General features: G+C 34.5%; 1 protein-coding gene across 1 annotated transcript in view; it reads left to right on the forward strand.

Annotated features, from left to right (window-relative positions):
• The window catches only part of EPC2 (enhancer of polycomb homolog 2), a 108,381-nt gene extending 85,840 nt beyond the window's left edge, over positions 1 to 22,541 (forward strand). Inside the window, exons 7-14 of the mRNA XM_007117946.4 lie at positions 2,012 to 2,203; positions 5,503 to 5,592; positions 6,863 to 7,008; positions 7,115 to 7,458; positions 16,557 to 16,693; positions 18,103 to 18,262; positions 19,200 to 19,533; positions 20,569 to 22,541. Coding sequence (XP_007118008.1) covers positions 2,012 to 2,203; positions 5,503 to 5,592; positions 6,863 to 7,008; positions 7,115 to 7,458; positions 16,557 to 16,693; positions 18,103 to 18,262; positions 19,200 to 19,533; positions 20,569 to 20,641 — 1,476 coding nt within the window. The 3' untranslated portion in view covers positions 20,642 to 22,541. The remainder of the gene's footprint in view (positions 1 to 2,011; positions 2,204 to 5,502; positions 5,593 to 6,862; positions 7,009 to 7,114; positions 7,459 to 16,556; positions 16,694 to 18,102; positions 18,263 to 19,199; positions 19,534 to 20,568) is intronic.
• Positions 22,542 to 24,024: the final 1,483 nt, after the last annotated feature.

Raw genomic sequence — 24,024 nt, forward strand, 5'->3', positions numbered from 1 at the left:
ATTCATTAATCCTTATAACTTCCCTTTGAGACAGATTTTTACCTCTGTGTGACTTCCAGATCATAAAGTTGTTAAGTGGCAGATTCAAAATTTGAGTCTAGGTCTAACATCAAAGACCGTGTGCTTTCAACTATGCTGTCTGCTTCTTTATAGAATATGGGTAATTAAAGCTTAGTTATTATCACGAGCCTTAGCAAATCCTGCATCATAGTGGCAGGCATCAAAATCTAAAATTAGAGCTTTCTTCATTGAGACTATTGGAAGTTATTCTTATTGTCATCACCATTGCCATAACCAGCATTTATCAGTTGCTATCTATCTTGACTTGAAAAAGTCCTACAACTTCTAGATCACAGTTTCTTCTTAATAAAGAGCACTAGTAATTACTTTAGTTTCTTAGACTGAAGAATTATATTTATTCATTATTCACTGTTCCAAGTGAATATTAAAGTATTCAGTTGAGAAATACAAAAATTAATAAAACCTTTAAGGAGCTTAGATTTTAAAAAGAAACAGGTTATTGGCTGAGCATTTAGACAGTAGAGCTGTACTGTGTAGCAAGATTTTAAAAGTGACTTAGGGTGTTTGTGGAAAATTCATCTTTTAAAAATGTACACAATCCTCAGTTTTCATGGGTTCATTCCTAAAGGTCAAGGAAGAATGTGGAGCAGGAAGACTCCTCCATTATTCAACTCATGTCAATTCAAAGAGCAAAGTTTTTTCTTATTAATCGCAGGCATCTAGCCCACCTACCCTTTAAATCACACTTGCTTCACCATAAACAATACAATAAATGTCATTTTGTACATTATTTTTAAAAATCCTTTTTATATAAATCAGTGCTTTCCCAAGGCATATTATTGGTAGGCATAGAATATGAAAATCTCAACCCCAAATTACTGACAGAATCAGCCTTTGCTATATATTGATTCTTATTTTAGATCATCTCTAAGATTAAACACCCACCCTATTTAAATATTAATTTTAGAAATATGGTTGCATCCATTGTTGCTCTACCCTATTTCACATAGTTAACTATATTTCCTTTGTCACACATCCCACCTTAAAATATAAGTAGTTTCTGAGAAGTTGGGGATTTCTTTTTGATGTCATAGCTATATCCATTGTATGAAACCATTTATATCTCAGTAACTTGGCATTTAAGCAACATTTTCATCATGTGTAACATTTTTGACCCTAAAGTAGTTTTTACAAAAATCTGAGCTACATGGGGAAAGGTATAACTTCCTCAATATTTTTACACTTTCATAGTGCTTGTACTTTGATGCTTAGAACAGTCATTTTCAAACTTTTTAAAGTAGTAGATCTCTATTTATTAAAATAATGCCAATATGTTTAAACAGAAACAGAGCTGTTCTGTTGAGGAGAGGTGGGTGCTAGAACCCACCCCATCAGTCTCTTTGCCAGATGGCCTCTCACATACCACTACTGAACTCTGGGGTACCTGAGAACAGTTTGATTATTGTTCAGTTGAGGCAGTAATTATTCATTTGAAAAAGTAAAGTTTTTTTCCTAATTAATAAGCTTATCTGTCTCAAAAAAGTTACCCCACATGTAGACATTTTTAAAAATTGGAAATGAGCATAGAAATGAATTTATAATCTAATTCAAGTCATTTTAAAAATAAAAATAGTTGTTAATTTTCATCATTAATTAGTAGATTTAAATAAAATTAAAATAGAATTTAAATACTATTTAAATGCTGGATTGCATAGTATAACAATTTTTAAAAATCATTAACATCTTAGTTTAAGTATTGATAACAATGTAGAAAGTAAATTTAAGTGTCATAATTATTTTTCACTGTAATTTGTGAAAGCAAAACATTTTTCAGTTTATGGTCACATAATAATTTTTGCATATTAAAAGCAGAAAATAAAATCACCTCTGGGGTAAAAATGTATGTTTTTCAAAGAGCAGTATAGTTTTTCGTGCTTTCTAAAATGATTTTCATTTCTTCCTTTTGGGGGAAAAATCGTCATGTAAACAGCACCCGCATCATTTGTCTCTGAAAGAAGAGGCTTCTGATGTGGTTCGTCAAAAGAAGAAGTACCCAAAGAAGCCTAAAGCAGAGGCTTTGCTAGCGTCTCAGCAACCCGCTCCTGAGACACTGCCTGTGATCAATAAGAGTGACATTAAGCAGTATGACTTTCACAGCTCAGATGAAGATGAATTTCCACAGGTGCTTGTTTTAAAACTATTTTAAAGACATTTTCTTCTAGTCTTTTATATTGCTATATTTTAAAACATAATTGACATCTTAGAGTTTTGATTCTTGCTTTCTTCACCTAATGTTATGACATAAACAGTTTCCAGGTTATTTATGTTAGTTACTGAAATGGTATTTGCTTCTGTTATTTTCTATCAGTTGAATAAAGTTTATTCTGTTGTGTAGCATTTAGGTGGTTTTCAGCTTTCCCTTTTATAAAAATTAGCATCTCTACCTCTTCCCTCTGTATTTAAAATAGATTATTAGAAATGGAATTCCTGAACTAAAGATTATAAATATTTTAAGACATTTAATACATCATTGTAAATATTCACCAACAATAATTCCACCAGCATTGTATTTTACAACTTTTAATGTAAATTCTGCTAATTTGTTTGGCAATAACTATTTGATTCTAAAGAAAATTTAGAACTGGTTCAAGTTTTAACTTGTGAAAATAATTATTTGGTTATATTACAACAGTTTTATAGCAAAATGTTTGCAGTTTAAAAATCTTAATTTTTGTTTCATATGTGCTATCTCTAAAACAAGACCTTTATTTTATATATTAAAGGATCAATTTAAAACATATATTGTTTAGCACCTGATAGCAATGCCCTCCTTTTTTCTTTTCCTTATGTTGTAGACAACCTAAAGAGAGTACTATAACAAGCTTTATCATATTTTAACATTTTGACTTACTTGATTTAAAAAACATTTTTTTTTAACCAATATGACAGATACGTTTGGAAGCAATGACAGATATGTTTGGAAGCAAGACAGCTTATAAAACACCTTGTTGTTGTAACTATTTAAAATCTAGAGTTTACATAAAACTTGTCCCCTTTGGCTAGATTATATTAGTTTTATTCTTTTGTAGATTATTTAGTTTTTCTACCCCAGATAATATTTTAGCATTCATACGTGTTGTAACAAATGCACAAAAATGTGTTTAATTTCATATGCCCTTAAAAAGCACTTAAATGAAATCATTTATTAAAATTGTCAGAGGATCATGTAGTTAGACTCAGGCAGGGCTTTGAATAGTCATGGGATATTAATTAGATGACATTTGAAGGAATGAGAGAACAAATAGTAGGTCTTTCCCAGGTAGAAGATGTAGGGAAGGGCTCAAGGCAGAGAAAACAGCATATTAGAGGGAACTGCTAGCAGTTTGGCATTGCTGGAACATAAAACACAAAGGGGAAGAGAGGTGAACAGAATGATGCCTGGAGTAGTAGTCAGATGACAAATGGCCTCTATCTACATTATATATACTGGGAACTTCTTAAAGAATTTTAAGTAAGAAATGACATAGTTAGATAAATGCATTTATAAAAGCCAGTAAAGTTTTGCTATACACTCCCAGCCCTTTAAGAATGATGCCAGGGGATACTATGTCCAGTAGAAACTTTTCCCTTATTGCTAGAATCAGTCCATCCATCCTGATAGACACACTCAGCATACTAGTCATATATTCCTCATCTATTAAGAGATCTTCATTTCTGTTCTAAATTCAAATGTTTATTCATATAGTTCCCATTCCCACATGAAATTGCATTTCAAAACTTTTAGGTTCCTCTGAGTCCTTATACTAGGTCTTTGACAACATTAATTTTTATAATGGTATCCCCCTGTGGCTAAACTGTAGGTAGGCATGTACCTAAAGTTGGACATTATTCAGTGAGGCAGCTATTTAGAATGTAGCTCTTACAAAATCAGGATTTTATTGCTAAAAAGATAATTAAAATAATATATGCTTCTTCTTTGTCCAATAAACAAGAACAAAGGAATAGGGAGCCTTAAGAGAACAAGCATTTTAACCAGACTTCTCCAACTGATTTGCAGCAGAGCAGAATAAAAACCCAGTCTCTTTTCGATCATGCTTCTGATTCTCCTAACATCAGCTCTCTCTTCCTGTGTCTCAGACCAAATCCTGGAATCCCCTCCTGGGGTAGTCAGGAGGAGGGGATGCAAAAAATTCCTGAGGCTTTGTGACACTTCCTGTATATATTTTAGAAGAGGTAGATGATTTGTAAAGGAACCAAAGTGTAAAATTCACATTTGGGATTTCCTTTCAAATTTCAGGTTTGAGTTTGTTTCCCCAGGAAGAAGAATTAGCCCCAGCTTACTATGTCTGTGTCTCCCCCATAGTGTTGGTGGAGGTATATTGGAACCTCAAACAAATGCCTTTCTCCCCTGGATGACCCTGCTCAGTGGTAATTACCACAGTTTGGAAATAATGTGGAGAAAGCATTTTTCCTCTCAAAATAGGAAGAGAGGGATTCGTGAGGTAATTTGCAAGTAAATATGGTTGAGTCAGCGTTGTCAGAAAAAGAGATGTACTCCAAAGTGAAATTGCGAGACAACTGAAACTTAAGTACTAAAACTTTTTTTTTTTAATTTTAACCATTATGGGTAGAAGTTTATCTAAACCATATTATTTCCCTGGCATATCAGAGTATATTTGTATTTCATTTAATCTGTTTTTTGATGACATTTATAAAGTTTGCTGTTGTATAATGTATCAGTGCTGCCCTAGAGGTCCAGTCAGATTATATAGGGATATTTGACCTAGTATCACTTGGTCCTATGCTTTTTAATATGTGACAGCTTTTTGAAAGTCTTTATTCTTTTGCTGTCAGGTGGTGGGCTTAGTACTTCTCTCTGCAACCAGTCTGCTTACCTTTTAGCGGGTCCTCTTTCCTCTTCTGATTCTCTGCTTCTGATCTGCTAAATTTAAAAAGTGATTTATAAAAATGAGTGAGGATATAAGGGACTCCCCTTTGAGTGAAATGTGTGACCTTTTTGGCTTTTGGGGATGGGAGGCTATTCATAAACCTTTTTTATCTTCTTAGTTTGGGGCTTTATTATAGAGAAATAAAGGTATTGTGTAAAAACATCTCTACTTATAGGTGAAGCATAACTGTTATTATAAAGTATTTATGGTCACATACAATATTTACAAAATGTAAATGGGATATATAAAAACCATACTAATTCTTTTTAAAGCCTATAGCCCTTGCATGTTCAGAAACAGTTAAGCAATAATACCATGTGAACTTACCTGCAAGAACCAGTCCATTAAGAATAATGATTTTTAACCATAGAAAAATTTTGCTAATCTTTAAATGTTTGGGGGAATTCACTGCCTACTGTATGTAATATAGGAGTGATTCACTGTTTGTGATCAGATTCTAATTTTAGACCATTACAAAGATTGTTGACTTTTGATAACTCCTAAGTGGAATGCTTCATGGCTCTTTTTCTAGGTACCGTCCCCAATATCAGAACCCGAAGAAGAAAATGATCCTGATGGTCCCTGTGCTTTCAGGAGGCGGGCAGGATGCCAGTATTATGCTGTAAGAACTTTATTTTTTGTGGTGTTTTTGTGAACTGGAATTAACAGGTAACTCATGTCAAGGTGACTTAGTCTTGATCTAAAAATGGGAAGTCAATCAGCATTTTTTATTTAATATCCCCTATCCAGATACCAGTAAAAGATGCTCGAAGGTACTGAGTCCTTTCAAAGGAGATCAGAACCCTTTATTTGGAAATTCATAACTGCTCATATTTTAGAAATCTAGCTCACTTTGGGCTTTAACTATAACTTCAGCAGTTACGACAGCTACTCACTATGTCATTGCTGGAGTTAGGTGAGCCCAGAATCTCTAATGGAACCCTAGATGGCTGATGAGTGTTTATTGAAATTTACTTTTGGGCAAGCCCATCTTTTCCATACAAACCCAGTAAGTATCAAACATAAAGGAATCATTTTTAAACTTCCCCCATGGCAATATATTGTCAAATAATCATATTCATAACTTTTTGTCCCACTTAGAAAATGCTTTGTGCTGTTAAGTCAAGTTTTGGTGCAGATTATATCAAGGAATGACCCTCACTCCCAGATGCTAAGGTTGCAAGTAAGGTGTAATGATGGAGTAGTGAGGATGGCTCTCATATATGGCTTTTGGAGACCTTTTGTCTTGTTGCATTATGGTAAACATATACACTTATAGCTTTTTCAGGTGTGTTTGTGTGTGTGTGTATTTAATGTAGGAGAGGTGTAGAGAATTGTTTATAAGTTACGTGTTTGAGAAAAAGGAGACACAAAGTGGTAACATAGAAAAAGAGAATGCTAGAAGAAATAGGAAGGCAAAGAAATGGACTGTATGTTCTTACAAGTAAAGAGGAAGTATGAATTTGACCCATGCATACCTTCTTGAAGTGCAGTTTTTACTCCAAAAAATTTCCTTCTCATTTATCTCTGTAGGAAGTCTATAAATTACTAACTTCATTATCTCTACTTTTCTACATAAATGTTAAAAGCCACATTATTCTTTAAAGATATATTTCTTTTAAAATATAATATCTTAAATGTATTTGTAGTCATAAACTAAATTTAGTTTGAGTTATTTTGGTGAGTGAACTTTTGAGTCAGTTTTATAGACTTTTACCTGGTTAATATTTAAACCCTAATTTTAAAGTTTTATATCTAAATTTTAATTGCTCTGCTAATGCTGTAGTTACTTTATTTTTATCATGATTTAACTTTTCTTCATTTCAGAATCATTCATGAGTTGTTTGGGTTTTTGGTTTTTTTAAATTTTTATTTATTTATTTATTTTGCAGCCTCGTTTGGACCAAACTAACCATTCGTTGGAAAATTCAGAATTGGTAGATTTGGATAAGTTGAGATACAGGCATTGCCTTACAATGCTCACAGTCCCGAGAAGATGTATAGGATTTGCAAGGAGACGAATTGGCAGAGGTGGAAGGTAAACTATTTGTTTTGACCTCGTTTTTGTTTACAAGCTGGAAGGGAAGGTATAAAGAAAATGTTAAGTTCTTCTAGGTAATATTTGGCTTTATATTGCTTTTCAGGGTCATAATGGACCGGATATCCACAGAACATGACCCAGTCCTGAAACAGATAGACCCTGAAATGCTGAATGGTTTTTCAAGCTCTTCCCAAACTATAGACTTTTCTTCTAATTTCTCTCGGACCAATGCTTCCAATAAACATTGTGAAAATAGACTGTCCCTTTCTGAAATATTAAGCAATATCAGATCATGTCGACTACAGTGTTTCCAGCCAAGGCTACTAAATTTACAGGACAGTGATAGTGAAGAATGTACCTCAAGAAAACCAGGGCAGACTGTGAACAATAAAAGAGTTTCTGCAGCATCTGTAGCTTTATTGAACACCAGCAAGAATGGCATATCAGGTAAGTTGTCACTTTGTTAAAAGTATATCCTCTTCTCCTTAATTTTTCATGATCCACTAAATAGACTCTTAGGGTGAATTTTGAAGGTCTATTTTCATGATCCTACCGAGGAAAGGAACTTTATCTTAACCTATTACATTTTTTTTCCAACCTAAGGAACTAAACTCTATTATTGTGGTTCACATTTTAACCAAAATGTCCTAACTGATACCTGTAAAACCACTGGCTTGTATTTTGAATGTGTGTGCCTGGTATGGTGAATGTGTAGGCACAATGCATAGGGAATTCCCTATAGGCAAAGTGGTTATAAGCTGCTGTCAGATCATCATAGCACAATACTGTCTGCTTTTGTTAAAGAAAATTTTCATTTTATTGTATTAACTTTGCTTAAATGTAAGCATTGCTTCTCAGGAGTACCAGTAAAAGCTTTCTTTATGAAAAATGATTTTTAAAGAGGTTCCCTATGAATAGTTGTAATTTTGGTCTGATAACTTACCTCTCTAATTGAGATTGGAAAGTTTTTTTCCTCTTAAGAGACATTGTATTCAAATTAATATACATAGGCATTGTAAAATAATGTATAACATCTAGAGGATCTAAAATGTAATTCTGATTTGTTTTCTTCTGTGGATAGTCTTCTCTTTATCACATGTATACAAGTATGTATAATTTATAAATGTCTTTGTAATGTATACATTGCAAAAAAATGCGTGGTATCCAGAGGCAAAACTAGATGTGGCTTGACTTATACTGTTGATATTCTTTCTTTCTCTAAAATGTACATATTTCTAAATTATTTCCTAGATGGTGCATTTTAGTATGCAAAATTGTTATGTTAAACTTCTTCAAAGTGATTTTAAATCATTTTAGGTTGACATTTGGTCTCAATAGTATTCCGTCTTTCTTAATTACTGAACTGTTTATTTTCGAACTTGACTTAGACATTTATCTATTTAAAGGTTGTTATGGAAAATTGGATTTATTTGAATGATTGGAAGGTGGCATATCATTTCTCCAAATTAGTTGGTTAATTTTCTCCCAAACGAATTTAGGTAAGGAAAATGGCATCCCGTTATATAAAGTTCATGAGTCTGTGAAGTTTAATGACCTTTTGAAGCTCAAATGGATAAATACCTATTATGACTTCAGGTTGCAGGAGTCTTAGAAATCTAAAAATAGTAGGAAGTTGACGAATATTAGGTCAAATCTTTTTTTGAGCCAACTCTAAGACATTGTTCAAATTATTTAACTTAACTGGAATTCCTGTACCAAAAATTACTCACAATAGTTTTTGCCAAAAAGTGAGTTTAAAAACATCATATAGGGCTTCCCTGGTGGCGCAGTGGTTGAGAGTCCGCCTGCCGATGCAGAGGACGCGGGTTTGTGCCCCGGTCCGGGAAGATCCCACATGCCGCGGAGCGGCTGGGCCCGTGAGCCATGGCCGCTGGGCCTGCGCGTCCGGGGCCTGTGCTCCGTGAGAGGCCACAACAGTGAGAGGCCCGCGTCGCAAAAAAAAAAAAAAAGAAATCATATATAGGCATTTATAATTAAATTTGACCATAGATTGAATTTTTTCTCTGCCAATGAATACCATAACAAAAAAGTGATTTTAATATGTTCCTTCTTAAGTTGAATATGGCCAAATATTTGCAGCTTTCTACTGCACATTCCTGATATATTCCAGATCTATGTGACTCGACTGTTTTCCAGAAAATGTTTGTTACGCATGTTATTGTATCATCAGTACTCTGTATGTATGGATTCAGAATGTAACATAAATAATTCCATACAATCAGTTCTAGAATTTTATGACACTACCATATATCAGCATAAAATAAGCAGTTAAAGTATTATTTTAGGCATGCATACACTTCTCAGGGAACTTAAATCACAAGTATGCAATGCTAACATCGTAGATAATAAGACTTCTTTAATTTTTGCCTTTCCCCTACCATCAGAAAAAAAACAGTAGTTTTGGTCTATGTAATTTTTCCTGCCTTATGTTTATATATGTTATGGTACTATGTCTCAACTTAGTACCATTTCTTTCTTCCCTTAAAAACGTTCAAGGTTTAAGCAACAGCTAAGCTACATTAGAATCAATGTTTTAGAGTCAGGTCTTTCAAATATGTATTTAATTATTTATTACTAGAGTAAAGGATTTTGTTCAAGTTTTTTTTCTCTGCTAACTATGACCCTATAGTCATTGAGGCCACAAGGTGTTTTGTTTTTAACAAATTTCTTTTGTTTCAAAATATTAGGCACGGTGTATAAATTCATAATGAAACAAGTCTTTTTAACAGCAGTTTTGTAAACAACTGAAAAGCTATGGCAGTATTTTTGTTTGTATGGGGCGCGCCATGCCGCATGCGGGATCTTAGTTCCCCTACTAGGGATCAAACCTGGTCCCACGGCAGTGAAAGTGCGGGGTACTAACCACTGGATTGCCAGGGAGTCCGCCCATGGCAGTTTTAAGTACCCACCTGTTCCAGTTACATTCATTACATAGTTTCTCAGTTCTGGATAGATCATTTTAAGTGGATTCAGTTATAATTCAGTAAATATTGATAGAAATTCCTTTTCTACCTAAATAGAAGGTTATAGGAATTTTTTTTAAGTTATATTTTTATATTTGATGGACATGTACAAAAGAATCGAATCTTCATATATTTGGTTTCTTTTAATCTGTGTGTCTAACACTTTTGCCTTCTGCTTACTCTTCGTGGACTTGATCAGGAGAGCATGCATGTCTTTAAGAGTAACAGGACTGATATTTGTCAGTTACCTGGCGGAGAGTCAAGTACTGAATTTTCTTTTTCACAGCTGGGAAATCCCAGCAAATAAAGGGTTTAATCAGAAATAGAAATCTGACATATATACATATATACACTATTGATACTATGTATAAAATAGATAACTAATGAGAACCTACTGTATAGCACAGGGAACTCTACTCAGTGCTCTGTGGTGACCTAAATGGGAAGGAAATCCAAAAAAGAGGGGATATGTATACATATATACGTATATGTATATACGTATACATATAGCTGATTCTCTTTGCTGTACAGTAGAAACTAATGCAACATTGTAAAGCAACTCTACTCCAATACAAATTTTAAAAATAAATAAATAATGGGGAAAAAAGAAATAGAAACCTGATATACTTGCCAATAATATTTATTTGTATCACAAGTTCCTTAGTTCTTTAAAAAAAAAAACCTTGAACTTGAGGGCCAATGGCAAAGTATTTTCTTACTTTTATGTTGTTCATAACCCAGTTAATGTTTTTCAAGTCATAATCCCTGTGTCCTGAATGTATTCTAATTATTTTCGATACGGTACTGAATGGAATTAAAGGGAAACAAATAGAACTGTGTGTCATAGTTATTAGTAAGAACTAAAACTAAAGACTTCATTTAGTTAACTGTTAAATAAAAGTATGTTTTCTTAATTGAAAATCTCTTCTCAAAGAATAGAAGCAGGACAGAAAGGAAAGATAGATGTGCTGCACATAGCAAGTGGATAACCAAGGAAAATTAAGTTTATACATAATTATTTAGGATCTAATATATGCAAAGCACTATGTTAAGTGTTTAAAAGTTGCAGAGTTTGAGAAGACAATAATCCTTACCTTCAAGGAGTTTATACATGGATTATACATGACAGGTATTATATTTTTTATATAAATAGGTGATAAAGTTTTCAGTCGTTTGAAACTGCAGTATTTAACTTTTCTTTTGAGATACTATTCTTAAATCCTAACCTTAAGCAAATATATTTCACATCTAAAAGTAGCGTTGCTTGTTCAGACTTGAAGGGCCGGATTAATTTGCTTTTTTTTTTTTAGCATCTTTAAGGATTAATTTACTTTTAATCTTGGTTTAGACTAATGTATGGTTGCAAGTTAACATGTTTTTTCTTTTCTCATTTGCCTTGTATACTGAATTGGTAGATACCAGCAACTCTTCCTGAAGCTTTTGACCAGCTTCAAATATCTTAATATTATCAGTTTGTAAAATCAGCAACATTTTGGGCAGTTTTCCAAGAGAAATTCCTGGTTTTTAATTTTTCCAGTGTCTTTTCCCATTCTTTTTTAAATTGCCATAAAATGTTTGCAAGCATAAAAGTTTTAAGAGAGGTAAAACTATGTTTCTAACAACTAGCTAAGCTACTCACAAGGATTTAATTTTTTAGTTAGGGTCACTTCTAAAGGTGGGAAATGGATTCAGACGTCAGGAGTTTAAAAGATTTTAGTTTGACTGCTAAAGGAAATAATATTGAAATTTCAGTTATAACTATTTAGCTTGGATGTCGGAAGTTTAAATGGATCTGTAGTCTGTTTTCTTTATCTACACATCTCCTTTGTTCCTCATTCCCCACCCCCTTCACCCTCTCACCTCCCATCTTCATCCTCACTATTATCCCCACAGTTCTGCAGTTTATTCATTAGTTACATTATAGGATGTGTAGTCCTGGACAGGTAATGTCGTCTCTCATGGATTGGAAGATTTGTCCTCAGAGTAGCTCCAGTGGTTTTATGTGAACTCTTACCTGATTCCTTGCTATGACCTAGAAGGTTTAAAATAGGATCTCTCTCCTCCTCCATATAGCCCCAGATCTAGCTTTTAAAACAAACAAAAATTGCGTATAGTCAGCGTTGCTTCAACAAAGCATGTATTAAAACTTTTATAACAAAGACCTGCCTGGTAGGTGAAGAAGTGCTGAATAATATATTCATTTCGACTTTTAGATAATCTTTACTACCACATTAGATGTTCTTCATTAAGCTACAAAAACTTGGTCTAAGCTAGTGTTTTTAAAAATTCATGGCTTCCCAAGAATACATCATCTTAGCCCACTTTGAGAAACACTGAATTAAAAGTTAAAAGATTATTTTAAAAAGGCAGCAGGTACAAGCATAAAAATCATATGTTTATATTCTGTTGTGGGGTGGTCATCCAGAAAATACAGAACGTGTTTTGATTAGATTTTTCTTTTTATTAGTTTATCAATGAAACATCAATACAAAGTTGACAAATACTTATAAAGATTTCACACATACTCCAGAATATAGTCTCTGTGGGCCCAAGTTTAAGGAACAGTGATCTAGGGCTTTAGAATCAATACACCGGTGTAAAATCTAGTGGAGATACCTAGAGTATGTTTTTGATGGATCACTGTCAGATTATGAGAGGGAAAGGTGATGAGGGACCAACCTAGCAGAACCACCTTATAGGAACCACATGCCTGAAAGGTGAAGAAAGAAATGAGGGATGCCTAGGATCTTTGAAAACAGAATCAACATTCTAAGGATGGTGACACGTGTTCTAAGAAAAAGTACATGGATTCATCTGAGGAGTAAATCAGACCGATAAACCCAAGATAGGTAAAGAGCCAGGTAGGAAGATAGCCAGAAAGGTTAGAGGCTTTAGTGAAAAACAGACTGTCAGTTATATACACAAAATATTTAGAAATGCAAGTGTGTTACTAATGTACAGAATGACATATTTGCATACGTAAAAGGGGAAATTCTGTAATATGTGACCTATTAGAATGTGTTACCCAGGGAGATTTGCAAAACTCCTTACTTAGGGAAAGGAATACTTCCTGTCTGTCTGGAATAGTGAAATATTGCCTTCACAAAACAATCAGAGTGTGGTTACTTTTAAACTGACAGGACTTGGAGGTGTGTGGTAGGGGAGATGGATGACCAGCATGGATTTTACTTTTAAGCTAGCAACTCGTGAGAGCAACTAGTAGAAAGAACTTGGCTTGGCCCTAAGCAAGAGAAGCAGATATCGTTTCTCTTTTCATACATTCCCACTTCCTCTTTATGCCACTACCACCCATCCATAGCTGGACCCCTATTCTGTATCTCATTCCTAAAGAGATTTCTTCACACTGTTAAGTATGACCTTTTCCTGGTGTTATTTTAATGCTTGCCTCTTGATAACTCAAAGCCAATGTAAGAAATAAATTTCTTATGGAAGTAGTTCAGTAATTTATGAAAGGAAAAATAATTAGTGGAGAAGGTGCTTTCAATCAAATTACCATCCTCCACCTACTAGTAAGTCAACCCTGAGGATGATAATTCAATACTGTGTCTGTGTCATTAAAACCATACATTTCTTGCCACTTTCCACTCGCCCTAACAAAATGAAAGAGGTCAGGGAGGATGTTTTGTATGTGTTCCAATTCTTTGTCATGATTACTAATTCCTATTTTTGTCTAAAAGTGTTTAATGCTCTAGAAAATTCTGAATGGGGAACATAATAAGCATTTTTCAAGCACAAAACACCTTTTAGTAAAAAAAAGAACTAGATGTCAAGAATGAATCGAACATGCTGAGCTTGCGGTGAGGGGGAAGAGGAAAAAAATGAATGTAATATTTTAAGCATATCCATATTTTGGAATTAAGTTTTATATCAGTGGTTTTCAACTAATAACAGAATCAGGGATGAGATTTTTTTTTTTTTTTTTTTTTTTTTTTTTTTGCGGTACGCGGACCTCTCACTGCTGTGGCGTCTCCCGTTGCGGAGCACAGGCTCCAGACATGCAGGCTCAGCAGCCATGGCTCACGGGCCTAGCCGTTCCGCAGCATGTGGGATCTTCCCGGACCAGGGACGAACCCGTGTCCCCTGCATCGGCAGGCGGACTCTCAACCACTGCGCCACCAGGGAAGCCCAGGGATGAGAATTTTGGTATCAGAGTCAGCCTGAGTTTTAAAAAGTTAGGCAACACTTGAACATTAATTTGAGTAATTTCAATTGCGTCTTGGTTGGGATTTTATGAGTTTTCTATGGGGAAAAGTATGGGGTTCCTGAGCAAATTAATGGTTTCAACAAGTCAGGGCAGTAAGTAGACATAACCCCCCAGAAAACAGGATTTTTTATTAGCATCCCTTTTTAATAGCTACATAAAGTGATCATCTTTTTATAAAAGCAAGTAGAATACCTCTAGTTGGCAACACTTTGTTAGCTAATGACTACTAACCAAAAGTAATTTTTTTATTAAAAGAATACAGTTTGTTTTTTCTGGTAATTTACATGTATACTTTATTCTGATTAGTAAGATTTTATAATTGACTCAATAGCTTTTGGAAAAAGAAAAGATTCTCATTTCTCTCTCAATTTTTAAATAGCTACTAAAAATGTATTCTCTTTATATGGTTTATTCCTCGCTTAAAATTAACCACTGTGGGGCTTCCCTGGTGGCACAGTGGTTGAGAGTCCGCCTGCCAATGCAGGGGATACGGGTTCGTGCCCTGGTCCGGGAGGATCCCACATGCCGCGGAGCGGCTGGGCCCGTGAGCCATGGCCGCTGAGCCTGCGCGTCTGGAGCCTGTGCTCCGCAACGGGAGAGGCCACAACAGTGAGAGGCCCGCGGACCGCAAATAAAACAAAAAAATAATAAATAAATAAATAAAATTAACCACTGTGACTTCTCACCTTTTCATCACAACGTAAACCTTAGCTCTGGACAAACATAACGCTGAATTTGAGGGAGTAGACCATACACCAGATTCCAAGTCCATTTCTCTTGAATTGGTACACTGTTTATACACATAGGACTTAGATTTATTTGGGTTTAACTTAAGATTTTCCTTCCTGCCTTTGTATCTAATAAACTATTTTTCATCTCTTTCCCAAGGTTTTCAAACAGCTGGAAATTCATGAATACTTCACATTTTCATTTCATTTTGAAGATTTTAAATTTAGAATTAAATTCTTTTTTCATCTAAAAATAGAACACTTGCAGTGAACTTAACATGTGCAAAGAAAGACATTTGATTTTGTTGGTAATTCAGTAAGATAACTAATGTGTACTTCAAAAATACAGGTAATAGTAAAATTTTAGAGTGAGCACTATCATAGGCCCAGGTTTTTTAATCTTCTAAAAATAAAATTGCTGTCTCAGAACTGTTTTTTCCTGATAGTCCAATACTAATTTTAATGATAACATTGTAGAACAGAAATGAAGGTATATCTAAAGCTTTGTCCATCTCTGGGGCCTAATTCCTTTTTCATAGAAAATAAGCTGTACTTTGCATAACTTGTTATATGTCTAATTTACCATCAAAAAAATTTTTTTAATTTCTCATTTATGATCCTACTAAATGGAAAACTTGGGGATGGGGGCTAGTTAAGTAACATAGGTTGAAGGTATAGTCTCCTATCTAAACTCCTTCAGGTCATATTGATTAGATAGCTAGATTACATTTAAAGGTTGACTCATATTAGTTGGTATTTCTTTATATGTATCTTTTCTTCCCAACTACACTGTAGGAGTTTATAGCAGGGACCCTCTTTTTAATTTATTTTTTCCCTGTATTCATTTTTAACTCTTAATGCAGCACTTTTCATCATAGATAGTAAATACTTGTTGATTAAGTGAAATAGTTGGGAGAGAGGAAAGAAAGCAATAAAGAAAAATAGAGTAAAATTACTCTAGTAGTACATGTATTCTGATGTGATTTAATGTTTTGTGACTCTAGTAACATACTGACTTCTGTGGAGATAGCTTTGTGTCCTCTAAATCAGTTTATCAGTGATCTCCTTAAATATCGGTGGTGAATGAAAGTTTGTTTACATTTCTTTGAAAAAAGTGTTTCTTACTGTAACTTTTTCTTAAGTAATTTTTTAAATAAAAGTTTTAAATGTCTTCTTTTTATTTGACATTTAGTAACTTTTAACAGTTGGTAACAGCATAGTTGATTACATCTGAGGATGCTGAACACTTCTCTGATTTCCAGCCCGTGTTTTTATAGATAGGACTTATTTTAGACATCAAATCTATTGGCTTAAACTATGGTTTAAGTCTGAATAAAAGGGAGAATCCTTATATTTGAACTACATTATACAGTAAAATCTACATGTAGGAACTTTTTTAGCATGTGATATTAGAAGGTCATAGATACTAGCATAAGCCACTTTGGCTGAAAGATTTGTCGTTTTTATTCAGTTCTTTGCTGCTGATGTATATTGTGATTTGAAATTGCTTTTCATCTTAATTGTGGAATAACTTCATATTGTATTCTACTTGTGTTGTTAAAGGTACTTTAAAACATGCGTATCTCTAAAATTAATGTCCTTTTCCAGTGACAGGGGGTATCACAGAAGAGCAATTTCAGACTCATCAACAGCAGTTAGTTCAAATGCAAAGGCAGCAACTTGCTCAGCTTCAGCAGAAACAGCAATCTCAGCATTCCTCGCAACAGACACATCCAAAAGCACAGGTAAACCTGTCTTTTAATCATGGTTATGTCTATTCCTTTCTTTCATAATTATGTCTTTTTAAAAAAAATTTAGTCAGGTCACAGAAGATAACCTTGTCATTGCCACTCTTGATTCTGGAGATCAAACCTAAGTGTCTTTTCAGTTAATTTACATAATTTTAAGTGATTAGTTTATATTTTATGAGAGGAGCACTAGAGCCAAATATAGTATTTTTAATTTAGGAAAGAAATAAGTACATATTTTTGGAAGGGTTATTAAGAATTCATAGAAGTAATTATATTCTCTTAGAACCATCAACCCCCACCCCTACTCCCCCAGAAATATTTTTACCAAGGATATGACTATCCTAACTCCTTCCTAACCTGTGCATTTAAGTGCCATGTGAACGTGCCCCATGACCTGAGAGGTAATTGTCTCAACTTGTGCCATAAATCGAGACAACATAGCCCTTTGCCTATTTGAATCATATTTCCCTGAAGAAAAAAAAATTGCCACTAGGTGAGGTTTTCCTAGGCACCATTAAATGATTGACAGTCGGGGTAAGAGTAAAAATACCGTATAAAACTATTACCAGAAGAAAAAAGCCCTGCCAACACCTTGATATGAGCCTGTAAGACTGATTTTGGACTTCTGGCCTCCAGAACCGTATGAGAATAAACTTACTTGTTTAAGCCACTAAAAAGCTGTTAGTAACAGCTAAGCAGTTTAATACAGAATCAAAAGGAATATGACCATTAAATTTGCCTTTGTTTGCCTTTTCTGAATCGCAGGTATTTCCAACCTACTGAAACGTTAGGCTAAGACACAGTTTTACATTGGGACAAAAATGGCTGTTAGTCATCTCTGTTGTTTCATTTTTCCCATAGTATGTAGACTGTCAAGTATTATTATTTTTTATTTATTTATTTATTTATTTTTTGCGGTGCGCGGGCCTCTCACTGTTGTGGCGTCTCCCGTTGCGGAGCACAGGCTCTGGACGCGCAGGCTCAACAGCCATGGCTCACGGGCCTAGCCGCTCCGCGGCATGTGGGATCTTCCCGGACTGGGGCACAAACCCGTGTCCCCTGCATTGGCAGGCGGACTCTCAACCACTGCGCCACCAGGGAAGCCCAACTGTCAAGTATTTTTAAAGGCATTCATTAACACTTATTGGAAAAATGAATAGGACATTAAAGGTTTGGGTTGTTTACTACCCTAGTTCTTTCTCATAAATAATTGCTTCCCAGTTTTTAGTCACTATCCTGTTTCATATGATGAAAATAGCCTATGGAGTCCTAGATCTCTTAACCTAAACACCTGTAACTGTTCAAGATGAAAAAGGCAGCAGCCTCTTGAGTTTGCTCATTTCTTAACATGTTCGTGAACTCATGTCTAAAAAGTTGAGAGTTTAATTATGTTTATTTTATAGGGCTCAAGCACCTCTGACTGTATGTCTAAAACACTTGACTCAGCCAGCGCCCATTTTGCTGCATCTGCGGTGGTCAGTGCACCTGTTCCAAGTCGCAGTGAGGTAACCAAGGAACAGAACACTGGCCACAACAACATAAACGGTGTAGTCCAGCCTTCAGGTAAGCCTGTTGTTTCATGTGATACTTACTAGCTCAAAGTTGCAACTCAGTGATTTGAGGTATGGTTTTTGGTTTTCAAATCCAAGGGAAAACATTGTACAAGAAATCAATCTGGACTCTTCATAATATCTATGGATATGTATGGTGGAATAGCTGGATGTTTTCTAGAATTCACATAGAGCCTGCTCCCTGTTTCGTCCCACACCCACTGGATTCCTACCTATGTAACACTTCACCCTGCCTCGTTTTATCCACATACTGTCAGTTGCCTCACATCTTAGGAAACACATCGAGCTAATTGCTAACCATCATCGTTGAATCATTTGTACATTTATAAAAAGGCGAAATACAATTTATCAGTAAATTGGAAATTGGGTTTACCTTCCCAGTCTTACATACTCACAGGCCTGCTTTCTCTGACTCCTCCTCATGAAATACAGTATTGCTGTGAACATATTTCTGCTGCTTACTGCTGAGTCCTCAAAGATTTGCTGTTCCTATCAGCCCTCAACCACTGCTCAGACCCTAGGGTTTTCCTCTTGCTTTTACATATACCCATGATTATGATTGCCCTTCCTTACTGATGTTCTTGCATGTGTAAATTCTAATGGAAGTCCAACCTTCATCTCCACCTGCCCTCAACCAGAGAGGACCTCTCTGTCCTATTATACAGTTTCCAAATATGGAGGCAGCAGAATACTTTGCAAACCCTTTTGTGTAGGCTAGTAGAAAGAGGGTGTCTTTGGGGTTGAAACAGGTGAATATGTTACCAATCAGAAGGTCTCTTTGGAGAGGCCGTTATGTGGAAGGTTAATTTGGTATTTAACTAGATTACAAATGTTTGCATTTCTTTTTATTTTTAAGCTCCTAATTTTAAAAAAAGTTTAATGTCTCATGACTTGAACGGAATGATTTTTTTTTTTTCCTTCTCCTTCAGGAACCTCTAAAACATTATACTCCACCAACATGGCTTTATCATCCAGCCCAGGGATTTCAGCTGTACAACTTGTAAGGACAGTTGGCCACACCACTACAAACCACTTAATCCCAGCATTGTGCACAAGCAGTCCTCAAACACTTCCCATGAACAATTCCTGCCTGACAAATGCAGTGCACCTCAATAACGTCAGTGTTGTTTCTCCAGTCAACGTGCATATCAATACACGGACTTCAGCACCATCGCCAACAGCCTTAAAACTTGCCACAGTTGCTGCCAGTATGGACAGAGTGCCAAAGGTTACTCCTAGCAGTGCCATCAGCAGCATAGCAAGGTGTGTGTGTGTGTGTGTGTGTGTGTGTGTGTGTGTGTGTGTGTGTGTGTGTGTGTTTCAAGTATAATTCTATCCCTTTCTGCTGGCTCTCCTATGGGAGGAAAGACTTTTTTTTTTCTTTCTTTTTTTTTTTTTTAACCGCTCAAGCAATAGATGTCTTGTCAATTGATTGACTTGCTTTTCAACAGATACTGAATATCTGCTTAGTCTAAAGCTCTGTGACTTAGATCATTTGTTTGAGGTCACTGGTAGGATGTTTAAATGCCAATCAGAACTGTAAAAAAAAAAAAAAGGAAAAAAAACCCACATCAACTTGGGAACCATCAAACTGAAAAAAAAAATCAGTCTATTTTAGAAGCTTCATTTATTCTTCTATTACTTCTTTGTAGTGTAGACAGTCCAGAAGGCTAAAGTTGTTATTAGCTTCCAGAGCTTTAGTTTTCAAATCAAAATTTGTATTTTCTTCAATATTATACACAAAGGGAAAGTAAATTATTCTATGTATATTTTAAAATTTGAGAATATTCTGGAGTTAGCTAAATCCATGATAATGTATTTCAGATTTTTTCTTTCTATGACACTAATGCGTGAGAATCAAAAAAATTGATTTGCATGGATTAATAACTATATGACCTTAAACCTGTAAAATTAAACTATAGTAGAAAATAATTTAAGTAATATTGTGCTCCAAATGATTATTCTTTTTGAGCATCATATGCTCCATCTATTGTAAAAACACTTGGATTGTCATATGTTATATATTTCATAAGTAATTTATCATTGGCTTCTACTGAAATATTGTGTTAAATTACTGTCTTTCCTAAGTAAATAGTTATAATCAAGTTCTTAGGAATTACTAGGATTTTTTAGCTGTAGAAAACTTTTCCTCATTCCTGTATAGAAATTGTAAAAATGGGAGATGTTCTTCTGCAGTATATGTTTTGTTGTAATTACATAAAAATGTATAAATACTAAGTGATACACATCATATTCTAGAGAGTATTAATGTTTATTTTACTCTTTGCCTTATTATAGAGAGAACCATGAACCAGAAAGATTGGGTTTAAATGGAATAGCAGAGACAACAGTAGCTATGGAAGTGACATAACCTAAAACATGTGGCTTTGACCTGTGCTGATGGTGTGCAGTCATTCATATTCCAGCTGAATGCAAAAGGCGACACTCTGTGGATCACAGAGCGTAACAATGGACCTAAATGGACTAGAGTATATCGGATGTTAAATCGATATATGATGTATATTTTGTAAAATTGGGAAAATCACTACCTTGTAATATAGTTTATTTGTATCATCAATATTATTTCTGTTACTTGAATAGTAGATATTCATCATCATGCTTTTGCACTTGAATTTGCAACTGAATGGATTTTAAAAAATAATTCTTTAATGGGATCATGAGCATGAAATGGGATCCTGCATCACTTGTTTTAACTATTTATTTTGCCATGTTTACATTTTGTATCTTGTAAAAATAAATCCAACTTTGTGTCTAAAAAGTTAAAGATTCATAGCTAGGAAATGAAATTCTTGTAATTTTTTTCTAAAGGAACTGTAAAGTTTTCACTTGGTTCATTTTGTTTCACAATTTGACTAGATGGACTTTTTGGTAAATACTTTAGTGGCATTTCACTGTCAAATATGAAGTTCAAGGCAAAATAGTATTTTCTATTACTGTGCAGGGGAAAGGGATGGATCGATACATGCAAATTTAATGTAGTAACTCACTTTTCCATATATTTTGAATGTATATTTCTATTTATAATACCAGTTTATAAAAAATGATTACACAGAAAAAAGGACTAGGAAAAATTATGCATCTAGCACATTTAAACTGTGCAGGTATGAACATTTTTCAAGGATTACATTTCATCTGAAAACTGCATATTTTAACTGGCTTTACCTGTACCACACCACATAAAGGATATTTTGCCAGGTATGTACTGCATTGTGTGATTGCAGTAACCATTGGAGGTCTAGATATCGAGCCATCCCGGGTGCTGGGAGGGGGGGTCGTGGCAAGATTTTGTCTTTTCAGTTTTGGGAGAGGTTTCCTGTGGCTACAAGGCAAGTAACGGGTTGGAAAACGTCTGACTGTAAGCGTTGGACACCTTCACAGTGTAGTGTTTTAGTGACTTTTTTTATACGGTTCTTGTATATTAGATACGTGTAGTGGTGTTTCAGAATGTTTGTTTATGCACTAGTTCAGACAACTTTCCCTGTTACTTGTTCTTGATAAGTGAAAACTGCAGGGAAATAAAAATACATATCAAAACATGGACATGCTGCATATGTGTTTATTTCACAATGTGCACACAGTATAAGTGAAAATTTAAGGGAGATGATAGCACTTAACAGCACTTTTCATTTTCACAGTGCTTTCCAAGCATTAATGAAAAGAATTATAAGAAGCTCATCTGTGGGCACTATTGGGTTTCAGATAATCCAATATAAACTACCTTTGATATGAAAAGTTCTTAAACTATTTTACAGAATGTAAGTAATTTGCAGTATAACATTCATTGAAATCTCATAAATGAGCCTCATTTTATAAATAAAAGTTTAGAGTAGAATTATATTGCAAGGGATTTTGTCAAGTAAGTACTGGGAAATGTAAATATTTTTAATGAATATGATTAAAACCATTTCAAACTTCATAATTTTATACTTTACATTTTTTATATCTGCAGTCCTGAAAGTTGTAAATTGATATGTCAGTTGATTTAATGGACCACGGTTTCTGCTGGGAGTGGTTTTTATTCAGGTCCTGAATATGTAAAGCAATTTATGGTCAAAACCATAGGAAAAAATAAATTTAATTTCTTCATTGGTTGTGACCTGATAGGATCCATGCTCGTTTCTTCCATACTACCTCTGGAGTTACTCATTGCTGATGATATAAAGAAAATAATTTTGCTTTGATGTGTAGTATGACTGTGTTCATTCTGCTTTTAGTTGGATGTATCTCCTAGCTATTAAGAACTCAAAACAACTTTAGTGCCGATTTCGGAGAAAGGTTTTTATTTCCATTTTACTGAAGTAAAGCATGAAGCAAATTTGCCTTGTGATACACGTTATAAATAATATAAGTAAAACAAAGAACTGTATTTGTACAGTTTCTGGAGATGTGACAAATCCAGAATTTATCAAAAACTGATCACCAGTTTGTTTTTTTTTGCTTTTTAAGTAAAATAGAAAAATTAAGCCTTCCTTATTTTGGTGATTGTAACTGTTTCACAGATTTCAGTTACTTGCACACACATTTTTCCAGTGCTTTTCAAGAACTTAAGTGACGTATTTGTTTTTACATTATTAAATTGAAGGAAGAGTTTATTTTTTGCACAGGTCCTCCACTGGACAATACCACCATTTCTTGGTTTTTCTGATGAAACTAATATTGGTACTTGTAGTTCAGTAAGCTTCTAGAGTCCTTGGAGTGTGTTTTTTGATAGGGTGGTTTGTTTGTTTTAAACAAAGGGGTAACTTTCATGTGCTGGGATATCTTGTAATTGAGTATAGGTAAAAATAGTTACAAATTGTATTTTTCTGCCTTTCTAAAGAGAGTACCCTTTTTTTCTCCTGGTAATTCACGATCATCATTATGATTAATATTAAGATACAGCTCTAAGTATATTTGAAGATGTGTTACATATCTTCCTTTTGCAGAAGACCAAGGGAAAAATTAAAATATCTGGAGGGCACATTTAAAAAATATATACAGTACACACACACATTCTATCTTCTAAAAAAAATGTTGAATAGGGTATTTGCAACTGTGCTTAGTGGGGTTTTTTTTGTTTGTTTTTTATTGCCAGGGTTGTTTTTTTGGGAGGCAGGGGGAGAGCAGTAAGAAGTAGTAACATTTCAGAAATTGCTCCATAGTGTGTACTGCTGTATTTGAGTATAATGCTGTATTTCAAACAAATTTTATTGACCTGTATATACACCTTCGACTGAAAGGTTTTGTTGTCCCTTAACTAACTTGACAAACTATTACATTTCAAAAGGTTAAGGGTATCTCAAGCAATTCTGAATATTATGTTCTATAACACAAGAGTTGTTTTTCTTTTAACCACAGCATGATAACAGCAAGCATCGTGGAGCATGTCGAGTTCTCTCTCAGTGTGACCTTTTTCATTTAGTCCTAACAATTGTGTAAAGTACTATTATTTTTCCCATTTTACAGGTCAGGAAAATGAAGTTTAGAGAAGTTAGGTAACTTGCCTTATGTCACACAGCTGATAAGTTACTGAGCCAGGAATTAAATTTGGGTAGTCACCACACTTTTAACCACTGCCTCCCATCTTTAATGTGAAAGAAGTACCCTTCAAAGGAGTACTTATTGTACTTCTCAGTCCACTTATTGACAGCATCTGTGTAGCAGAGTTTTAAATTTCATCTAGAAAACAACCTCCTCCACTCTTAACTCCATCAGGCAATTAATGTTTGTTTTTTGCTTCCCAGACTGAGTGCA

This window comes from Physeter macrocephalus, chromosome 2, assembly GCF_002837175.3.
Source record: "Physeter macrocephalus isolate SW-GA chromosome 2, ASM283717v5, whole genome shotgun sequence".
Taxonomy (NCBI): Eukaryota; Metazoa; Chordata; class Mammalia; order Artiodactyla; family Physeteridae; genus Physeter; species Physeter macrocephalus.